General features: G+C 38.0%; 1 protein-coding gene across 1 annotated transcript in view; it reads right to left on the bottom strand.

Moving 5' to 3' along the window:
* ada (adenosine deaminase) overlaps positions 1-8192 on the bottom strand; it is a 16996-nt gene extending 8804 nt beyond the window's left edge. Inside the window, exons 1-3 of the mRNA XM_035656544.1 lie at positions 8034-8192; positions 3551-3612; positions 1918-2040 (exon numbers count right to left, since the gene is read on the bottom strand). Of these exons, the coding sequence (XP_035512437.1) occupies positions 1918-2040; positions 3551-3612; positions 8034-8177 (329 nt within the window). The 5' untranslated portion in view covers positions 8178-8192. The remainder of the gene's footprint in view (positions 1-1917; positions 2041-3550; positions 3613-8033) is intronic.
* Positions 8193-11598: the final 3406 nt, after the last annotated feature.

The raw sequence follows: 11598 nt of genomic DNA, 5'->3' as shown, positions 1-11598 counted from the left end.
AATTGAATTGAATTGAACTATTTCAAATTATTTTCCACACATACTTTTAGGATTTAGAGGAGTAGATAAAAATGTCTGCATGAAAATTATTGGATTGGGGCGCCAGAAAAGGGGAAGGGTAATGTTTGTTTTCTTTTTGCTGAAGGGAAGTGTGACTTTCTGGGAGAGCACCAAACATCAAAATGACAGCGTTTGTGTGTTGCACTTCTGTATTTGGCCATGAAACTCCTGTCTCTGCATCAGGCTTATTGATAGTTGAACATTTTGCGCAACAGCAGTTTCTACCTTAACTTCATCGGCATCATATCAGAAAGCAGAACGACATTAAAGTAAAAGGTGTCCAATAAATAAACTTTTCTTACTCATTGGTGAATTTAAAAGAAACATACTGACTCGTTCGTTCTTCCACTGTTTTCCCATAAAACCAAATCGGCTTAGTAGGGCTGCCACAATTACTCAATTAATTGATTGGTCAGAAAATGTATAATTCCATTATCATTCCCTTGCATAATCTTCGTAAATGTGAAGATCTGCTGCTTTTCTTTGTCTTATGAGACAGTAAATCTGAATATCTTTGGGTTTTAGAGTGTAGCAATCTGAATATGTCACCTTGGGCTTTGAAATTGAAATGAGAACTGGCTGTAAAGTGTGTAGGAGAAACTACAGTGGCTGTGAAAACGCAAAATGTGTAGATACATGGCGGTTCAACATCTACTCCATCTGTACAAAGACATTCTAAGGTAACCAAAACACAATGATTCCTATATACAGGTGATAAAACACTAATGAAAACATACTTATGAATATTATATTCAATTTCGGACAGTAGATCCTAAATGTTACACGCTGAATCTTTAAGCTAAGTCAAGGGGATGACTGAATCAAAATATTAATAATGCTAAAGATTAAGCCCCCCTCCCCCAACTACAAAAAAATGTCAATAAACATTATCCACCTAAAACATTTTTGTCTCTTCTGCCCGTGTGATTGTGCTCCGTGACAGTGAGTAGTGTTGTGAAAACATTAGGAGACCCACACCTCCATTCCCCTCTTTCCTTTAGACTCAGCAGCACACTTTTCATCCCTCATCACATGACGGACAACAACACCGCTTCCAGCATTTACACAGAAAGTGAATGCTCATAGCACAGGTCTGAATGCCTGTTGTTCTCCAGTATGCTCTCAACCCTCCCCCCTCCCTGCCACAAACACACCATCATTAATACAACAATTCTGCATGAGCTAAACTCAGCTGGCAAGTTCCCTATGCTGTTGAAGCCGTACTGCACACAAGGCTTTCAAGAGCCTTGATACAGAAGGGTCCATTCAGCACAACTGTGTGCTGCAGTCCAGCCACTACAGACCGTCATTGTTGAAAGCTTTCACGGCTGTTGAGTATCTGAAAGACTGTATTTGGTCTTTTCTTAATGGTTCAGCCCTGTCACTGGACTAAATATAAGACTGAGTGACACCGGAAAGGCACCCCAAACAACTTTACTCTCCCCTTACTTTGGTTGCCAAGGTGACATTTGATCTCGATCATGATGTGTTCCTGTTTTGCATGTCTCACATTTAAAATTCCCCTCACCCCCGAGATCTTGCTACAGAATTTCATTGCATAATCCTGCTGTGTTTTACATTCCACTGCCATTAATCACAAACTACACTACACACTCTGGTTATAAGAGACCTTGAATGCATCATAATTGTATAACATAACTACATATGTGTGATAACAATCTGCATGACTGGACTTTTGCCCTCATTGTAGACCTTGTTGGAGGAACATTCCTGTGACAATAATGAGGTGGACCCTGACTCTTAATCACTCCAATCTCGCCCCTTGCACTCTCTGTCACCTGCTCAGCAAGAAAACACCTTTGGTAATTATGAAACTGAATCATTAAAGGCACTTACGCAACCACGTGCATGTACTCTGCGAACTTGCCCAGGAACTGGGTGAGGGTTCCAGGGCTTTCGACAATAATGAACGGTGTCATCTCCTCCACAGTATCTGCTGGCAGAGAGATGCCGCGTCTCCTGGAAGGAAGGAGAGGGAAAAAAGCAACAGTTCAACAGTTCATATTAACCCAAAATGAATACATCTACTTTACCTGAGCTGCTCGGCTTTCTTAAATGAAAAGTTTAACAGAGGGCTGTTTACTTGACGGCTGAATTATTCATGAAACAAATGAATAAAAGAAGCCCCTGAAACTATGCCAGGATTTATCAGACTATTGTGATGAGTCTGATAACAATATTTGAGAGTTAAAACTGCTCTAATGTATATTTTTTCATCACCAGTGGGTTGGGTGACTGTGTAACATTGCTCACAGTAACGAACCCACAGAGAATTATCACACAACACTGCAGTAGAGGACTGCGTTGGGATCTGGTCCCGCGGGATGCAAATCTGTCAGGAGTGGGTGTTTTTGACTTTGCTGCCGGCCAGAGCTGTCGGTCAAAAAACTAAACTGTGGGTCCTGGGATTTAGCTTGCACGCACTAGAATGATGGAGAATTCAGTTGAATACACGATTAAAGCCGTTTTTGACATCAAAACTGGTATTTACACTAAAATAACGTTTTACCAGAAGACCAAAATCTCTGTTGTGTGAATGGTCCGAATGTTTGTGGCAGTGGGCGGGAGTGGAACGCACACAAAGTGGGAGCGTGATGAAGAAAACAGTCCGACTAGGGCTGCACGACATAATAATTTTAAGTTTCCATCAACAAAACAAAACAAGTAAAATTGTGATGATGTGACATTTGTTTGAGTCTGTAAACAAACAGACAAAAGAAAATTGTTTCATTAAATCTGGAAAAGAATATTTGTAGGCCGGGGAATCTCTGCTGCACTACAGTATTTCATTATACAGCTGTTTCGATATATTTTACCTTTATCAAAAAAGCTTCTTGTGAATTGGATATTACACATATTGTAATTGACAATATTGTGATGAACTGTGCAGCCTTAAGTCCGACGCAGGCTTCTACTCTGCAGTTCCCAAGCATTTTAGTTCCTTTCAAATTATTGTTTTGATTTTATGGTCCGTAACTTTAAAGTTCTGGTTCAAGACCCTTTTTTAGATGGAGCAGGCAGCTGTTTCTGACAAAAAAACGACCTGCTCAGCACCAACAGACAGACAAAGTTAGCAATGGCAGGTGGAATATTTGGGGGCTACATAGGCAGATATTTGCCTCAGCAGTTGGTGGAGACCGAAACGGAGCTAAAAGGAGAGTAACTATTGGACTTACATTCATCTAATGGACAGAAACACGACTCCAAATGCCAATGTGTGTGCTGTTTGCTAACATGTTTGCCCAATCAACCCAATGAGGTGATAATATTTTACTTTATCAATTATTAATATTCACAAGTGCAGTTAATCAACTGGAAAGGTGGTGTGTCAGACCGAAAAAAAGGAACAATGACGTTTTTTTTATATCTTCTTATCTGTCTTAACTTGTGTGTCTAAATCTCAGTACAAGCACATAAAACCTAAAGTCAATAGTGAAGAATTCTAATTAAATGGAGTAAACTAACTTACTTGGCAACGTCAAGAATAGTCTGCACCCTGATGGCTCCATCGAGGTGGACATGTAGCTCGACCTGTGGATGAGATGAGAAAGATACATGATTAATAAATGATTAATCAGTCAATCAGAACCAATTATTTTCAAACACATTTTATTTCAGTCTAACTGCACACTATATGTTAGAAAGAGAAGAACTGGAAAACGATACCCAGCAGTGTTAAAGAGAGCAGCAAGAGAGAGCAGTGGTGGTGTTGAAGTTCAATGCTTTGGCCGCAGCCCTTCATGAATGCAGAACGCATGACTGGGCAACGCATGGTGAAAAGGCCAGGAGTGCCAGAGAAGGGTCGGCGCTCCTTCCAGCGCTCAGAGCTTTGATTTATTCTGGCAGATGACACCAATAAATCATGCTCCTCCCTCAAACAACTGAAGCCTAAACTGCGCTCTTCAGTCAGACTGAAAATCAAATTAAGTTTTTCTGCCCACAGACATTTAATCCTTATTTCTGGCTGGGAGTGATGAGGAAGAAGAAAATGAGCTTGGTTATGGAAATCAGCCATAAATTAAAGCTCCTAATGTGCACTCAAAGAAGCAGTTGGGAGCACTGTCCTTTTATATTTTCTTGTGTCTCAGTTTATTCTACATAATATTCTACAAATCCTGAAATCTTATTTACTCAATCATCATCTGACTATGAGTGATGGGATCCTACAGAAACACACACTTTCCTGCCAATCTCAGAATAATAGTGTTTAAATGTTTAGTCAATTAATCAATATAGCTGCTTTTCTGCTGCTTTTAATCGATTGAATTTTTATCTGTGTTTCCATTCAAAGGTATCACACATTTCCACAGAATTTTAAGTAAATAATAATAAAGATCCTCACAAATTTTATACACTGTGCTTTTAATAAATAGAACCTAAAGATGTTTATTATCTTTGATTTAATGTTACATAGAAAAACTTTTCAGATATAAAACCATGTTTTCAGTGGCTTTAAACCGATTTGTTTAACTCTGGACTACTGCACAATCAAAACATCCATCAGCTGAAATGTTATAAGACTGTTAAATCTTTAAAGTTTAAGAAAGCAGTCAATGAACTGACGCATGACCACAGCTGAGCTTCATCCAAGAGAAGAGGAAATGTTCTGATGTCATCCACATCTGTTAAAGGATGAATTTGGAAAATATGGTAAAGGTCAAAACGCTCTGAGGGGATTTTCTGAAGAAAAACTTGACCTCAAAGGAGCTATCATGATGCAGACATACTCTGTGTATTAAAATAAATTAAGTATACGTCCCCCGAGAGTTTCTAAAGTGAATCTGAAATACAGATACTGAATGCTTTCCCTCCCCTGACTTACTGGAAAAGAAACCGACACATATTTGAGTGAAACATATTTTTTTTTTCTTAGTTGAGCAGTGACAAAAGTTCTAAACAACCACAGCTCAGTGATTATATAAACATTCTTTGGCCAAATGTCCTGAATCAAAGCATACATTACTATTCAAGAGCTTCCAAACCTGAAGAGAAACCATTCATAAGTCATAAGTCAGTTATCACTTAGGGTATATGCCTGACTAAAGTTCCCTCTTAGACTCAAATTTACCCTTTAGTGTACTTTTTGAAGTTATCTTAGATTTAATCGCAATAAAAACAGTATGTGTTGAAAATGTGGATCTCATTTGTAACGAAGTACTAAATCAGCTTTCAGTAAACAAAATACCTCGACTGCAAACATACTGTGTTAACTGTCCAACACAGATCATTTGAAGGTCCAGTGTGTAACATTTTAGGAGGATCTATTGTTAGAAATGGAATATAATATTCAGAGGTATGTATTTATTAGTGTATAATTACCTGAATATGTTTCTACAGTAGCCCGGAACGGACAATGGCTGTAGATACGGCCTTGTGCTTCACAGCATGTTCTCATTCCCAGTTTGTCAAATACAGACACAAATGGTGTTCAGTTCAGTTGCAGCTAGATGCCACTAAATTCTACACACTGGTCCTTTAACTTAGAGGTATCACTTGGAATTTGAGGGTAATTTGCTGGTGATGTGTGGGTCAAATGATTCATTGATTCATTAAGAAATAGACCTGGAATAACCTGTTAGTAGATAATGAAAATAACTGTTCGTTCAGCTCCAACTGTGCTTTTCACCTGTTCCTCTACTTTTCATAGAAAGTAAAAACATGTACACATTGTGCAGCTGTGTCCATCTGTGTGATCTTGGGATCTGATGTTTCTACCCAAATGTTTACAACAAGAAGGAATGTATACTGTTTAAAAGTGTTTTGAGTGTCTGTTTTCTTAAAAAGCCTGGTGCATCAGTGATACTGGAGCATCAGAGTTGTTCAGACAGCAAACAGCTGGTTAACCCAGCTTTGAGTTCAGGAAATCCTGTGGCAATTTTTTTTGCATACATAGTACTTCCTGCTGTACACAGTGGTACGTTATATCATTATGTGGAGTATGAACTATTTTGATTTGCTGCATTTCAGCAATCTAAATTATTGTGCAGTAGCCTCTTGATTGATAAGATGTAGACTGTATGTAACAAATTATCTAATGATCTGTGACTATTTCACAATTGGTTATTAAACCCCAAATGGGAACTGTTATGCAATTTTATGAAGCCACATAATTTAAGAAGTTCTTATCTAGACAATGAGAAGCACAGTGTTGAATTTCAGCTGTGACTCAGTCAACTCAAGCTTTTCATTGTCGTCTGTATTTGTCATTAATATGCTTCCACTTCCATGCAAAGATTTGCTGCTGATCTCTGTTTTACATAACTGTAAGCGGAATAGTCTTTTGATTTTGGACTATTGGTTGGACAAAAAAACAGACATTTTTAAATTTTCGATGGGACTATTTTCTGATCTTTATAGATTGAATAATTAAAATACGATAAAACAGAACTTTAATAATTCAGAGCGTTGTTGTGCAGCAGTTGTCGTACAAAGTATAGTGCAACTATAAAAGGAACAAGAAACAAGGAAGTAAAGGAACATCAACAGGTAAAGATCATTATTAGAGAGGTGTACATAGACATAGTATGTGACATATAGTGACATAAGTATGTACAATATCACATCTCAAGTTCGGGTTAAGTGTATGTGTGTAATTTTAAAAATGTCCATGTTTATGTCCATGATAGTGTACGTAAATGTCCAATTAAGGTCTGCTCTCATCTAGCATTACTAACATGTAGTCTCTATCATAAAACTGTAGCTTATTATCTCTTTTAATTATATGTAACACACTTTAACTTGTGTGGCAAAGAGCTACACAAGTGAAGGTATAATTATTTACAAATCGATTAATTTAGACACTAATGAGGAGATTAATCACTAATTAAAATAATCATTAAATGCAGGACTTAGTTGCACTTATTACTACGCACACTGTGACAACCCTGTAGCTACAGTACTATAGTGTGATATCAGCAAGAAGCATGGGTGGTGAACTGAAGATTGCTGCAGCAGATGATGACCCCACCAGCAGTATCAATTCTACAACCGCATTTTTAATGAGATTATCTCTGCAAGAAGACAGCACTCCCAAAGGTCTCTCCCATTACAATTCATGATCTCTCACCAACACACACACACACACACACACACACACACACACAAGCACTGTCACACTTTGTGGCAACAGGACCCACATATCTGTCTTTGTGCTGTATGTCTTTCTACTTCTCTGCCACTGAGTCATTTCCTCGCTTCTTATCAGAGCAGCTCCTGGGCAGACCAGGTGCATCAACAGAGACTCCAAAGGGCATTATAAGTATACATTTCATGCCTGCGTGCCTGATTTGCATGTCAAACTAACTGACAGTTAAAGGCGCATTTCACTTTAAGGCTTTTTGTTTGTTATGCAAGTCAGGTGTCTCTACTAGCAAATAACACAACTGCAATAAAGAAAAGATCAGGCAAAACAATGTAACAATAGGAGAAAATAGGCTACATATTGTTTCTTTTGCAGCAGTCACATGAATTAAAGGTGAATGGCTTCATCCCACCAGCATGTTTTAAGACAGAATACACAAGAAAGGCTGTTAAAGAGCAAGACGATCAGAAATAGGCCTCATTTCTTTGATCCATGGTGGCATAAACTACAGAAAAAGCAATGTGTGAACTTCTGTAAAAAGCTCTATTCAGTCAGATCAGCTGCTTGTAAGGTCTTGTTTAACGCCTGGTGGACATAGTCACATGTCAAACTGCCAGCAGTAGAAATGTTCTTCCTTGTCTTATCAAACACACACAGACACACAGAGATATCGTTAGATTATAGCTAATATTATGTTCTCATTCTCATATATATATATACATATATGTATGACCATACTTCTTCTTCTGCTTGTCTCGGGGACTCACAACGTGCGTAAAACCAGGAAAAAGGTTTCCCCCGTCAATAATTCACTCACCTTTCCATTTAAATTATTAATGTTTATACCACAGTGTACCGCCAGATAACGTACCTTCGGCTTGTCGAATACCACTTGTTCAGGGGAGAGCTCGGCCATCGTACAGAGCCTGCGAGTGCCGGTGAGTCTGCTGGTGCACAGAGAGCTGAGGACTGGGGAGCCAAAGCCTATCGCAACTCGTCTGGCTATTATATGCATGACTCTGGGACACGCCTTTTTTTTTCACCCAACTGCAAAAAAAAAGCACCGCCAAGAGCTCTTAAAGCGTACAGCAAAGTGAGAGGCTGCAAGGAGGCACAGAGCAGCAGGTCGTGCGGTTCGGTGTGCATTAACACATGTAGACCAACAGTAGGTAGAAGGATTAACGGCCCTGTATGGCAGCAGCTTTGCACCCATGTGATGAGAGCTTTACCGCCGAGCTAATTAATTATGTCAAACTGTTACACAATGCAGAAAATATTTGTGTTGTGCAATGTCGGCTGCCAAAAACAAAACAAAACAAGGGCCATGAGGAATGTGTTGACATAGACCTGCAGTGACAGCGAGGAGATTTCAGTGAGATAGTTACTACAAGGTCATTGGCTCTGCACACCTACTGTCATAAGAAAAGCACAAATCATCTGCTGAAAGGTGCTCAGAAATATAATTAACTTTTAAAAGATGGAGGAAATCCTGCAATCTCAAATGCAAATATATGGTTGAAACATTGTTGTTTTGTTTAAACCTGTCCGGCCCTGGAGACTTAGGGTCCTCTTTACCAGCTCAAAGACTATACAATGTTTAATCACCTTGATACTTCATACTTCTCCTAGTTGTATGAAAATTGCTTGTAAAAGTGATTTTGATTCTGATGAGATATAAAAAATGATGTATTACTTCTGTTTGGACCACAGCTGTAACACTGTTGAATGTACAGAGCATTAGTCAGATAATCAGTTTGACAGAAAGTTAATGGACAATTATATTTGAATAAATATTTAAATGATTTCTTGAACAAAAATGCCAAAACATTTAGTTCCATATTCTTAGCAGAGAGGATTTTATGGTTTTCTTTGTCATAAACTGAATATTTTTGGGTTTTGGACTCTTGACAAGACATCAGAAAATGTAACCTTTGACTCTGGGGAATCAAAACAGGAATTCTTCACAATGTTTTGGCATTTTATAAATGAAACAAATTGATTAATTGAGAAAAGAAATACATGTTAAAAAAGACAATCTTTGCAGCCCTATAACATGACTAAAATACTATACATTTCTTTGTCTCTGAATGTACAACTTATTTTAACATTTAAATTAATACATAACATTAAAACATAAAACATTTCCTTATTTAATGTAATAACAATCTTTTATGGTCATGGTCATCTTTTGTCTCCACCATCAAATGTGCAAAAAGAAGGGTTTTCACTTCAGTATCTTTCTGCATATTTGGTTTTAATCATATTTTTAAAGTAATTATAATTGTTATTGCTGGGTCTGCGGGACTCAAAAAAACAAGGAAGTAAAGCCAATATCAACTATCAACAAAGATTATTTAAAACATTTTAATGCAACAGTCTAAACAAGGCGTCAACAGTTAAAATGTCAAGCTGGTATGTTATTTGTTTACTTTGCTTTGGCTGCAGATTTAAGACTTTAACCAGACGTTTCTTCTCCTGAAACTGAGCCCATCAGCATCATTGCCTTTTTGTGGTGTGTGTGCGTGTGACTTCCACTTCTATTGCCCAGTTGTCTGTTTGTTTTGCTGACAGAAGAAACCTTTAGCATATTTTCTTTGCTACTTTTCTAAAACACAGAGAAACAGTTGCAGCGATGCCTCTCAGTAATGTATTTGTGGTGATTCTAAGAGATCTTAAGAGATGTTTTTAGGTCCTAATAGTGTCCTAGTGAGCTAAAAGTGTGCGTGGTTAATTGTTTTTATAAAAGTCACAAGAAGCAATTATATTTTGTCCTTACTTCGAAAGATACACAACCCATAGGTCATATCGGCTTCTGTCTCCCCTGCTGAGGTTTTGAGTTTTCTGCTTCCAACCAAATGCACTGTGGGGGAGGAGACGTATGCTTGTGTTTCTTAAAGCTAAAAATAAGATTCAAACATCTTTGCACTTTGAGATACAACATCCTGGTTACTCAGAATAATCGACTGCTCATGCTGAGTTTTTATTGGATCTATCTTCCACTGAAGAAACAGTTCTGGTGAAAGCCTCTCAAATGTTGAACCTGTGCAAAGTTTTCTTTGCCACTGAAGCGTCAATTAGCAACACCTTGTGGTTAAAGCTCATATGAAACCTGCAGACAATGCGTTCTGGTTCTGATAAAATCACAATGTGATATTGGAAAGAAAATCTCTTTTCCTTTCTGGCTGCTTCTCCTTTGTGTTGCGCAAACAGGCATCCATTACCTGCCCATTATGTTTAAACAGTCCACCAATTAGTTGTTCTGATCACATTATAAAGATAAGGGAGATTATACAATGAATGAGAAGACTGTCTTCTTATCACTTGTCACTTATTCACCTGTGCTTGCAGTTTTTATACAAGGATACAACTGAGACTTTGGCATCATATTTGCAAAATTGCGCCACAAGTTGTGAGACTATAAACCTGTAGTAATTGTAGTCGTAGTAGTCATGGTCACAATACCTCAAATCTTCATTTACAAATGTGTGGAATTTAATTCAGATTTTGTGTAACCAGCTTTTGAGCAAATAAGACACACAATCGCACAAACATGCTGTATCTTCAGTTTTTGTTCTGGCAAATTGTTATAATGATTTTTATTCTGCATATAGGCTACCACACACATATGTCAAACATTTTAGAAGCATGAAAGGCTCTCAATTATAGAGACAAATTAGAGAGCGATGTATGAATAGTAGTGCAATCAACTCTCCAGTCTTTGTCCCAGAAGCCCAAAAATACATCAAGAAATGGAAAGTGGGAAGCCACATAATTGCTGGTAGCAGGATAACTTTTTTTTCCCATTTCCAGTCTTTATGCTAAGCTAATGTCTCTTGGCTGTAACTTCATATTAAGCGTACAGACATGAGAGTGTCATCCATCTTTTCAAATGGCTCTTGATGAGGAAGTGAAAATGTTTAACTATTTCTGTAAGAATGGGCCCATCTGGTTGAGGTCAGAATTCCTACAACCGTTGAGTTTTATGAACTTTGCCTTGTACACAGTGCTATCGTCATGATGAAACTGGGAATGGCTTTTCCCCATACTGTTGGAAAGCACACTGTTGGCAAACATATCAATACTGTATATGATGTTGCATGAAGCAGCAGCCAGCAACTGATTAGCTTAGCTTAGCATAAAGACTGAAAACTGAGGAAACAGCTAGCCTGACTCTGTCCAAAGGTAATAAAATCCACCTACCAGCTCCTCTAAGGCTCAATAATTAACATGTTGTATATTGTTTCATACATACAAACGCTGAAGTGTAAAAATGACTATACCTTGCCTTGTGCAGTGACTTCCTAGAATCTTTTCATACACTGGTTTTATGTATGAATAGTGTGTACATTTCTCAGCTTTAGAGGTGCAACAGACAGATTTTGCACAGAGCTAGACCAGCTGTTTGTCCGTTTTCAGTCTTTATGTTAAAGCTAAGA

This window comes from Morone saxatilis, unplaced genomic scaffold (genome assembly GCF_004916995.1).
Source record: "Morone saxatilis isolate NCDOM2014 unplaced genomic scaffold, NCSU_SB_2.0 Contig15, whole genome shotgun sequence".
NCBI lineage: Eukaryota > Metazoa > Chordata > Actinopteri > Moronidae > Morone > Morone saxatilis.
This window is presented reverse-complemented; position numbering and strand designations above follow the sequence as displayed.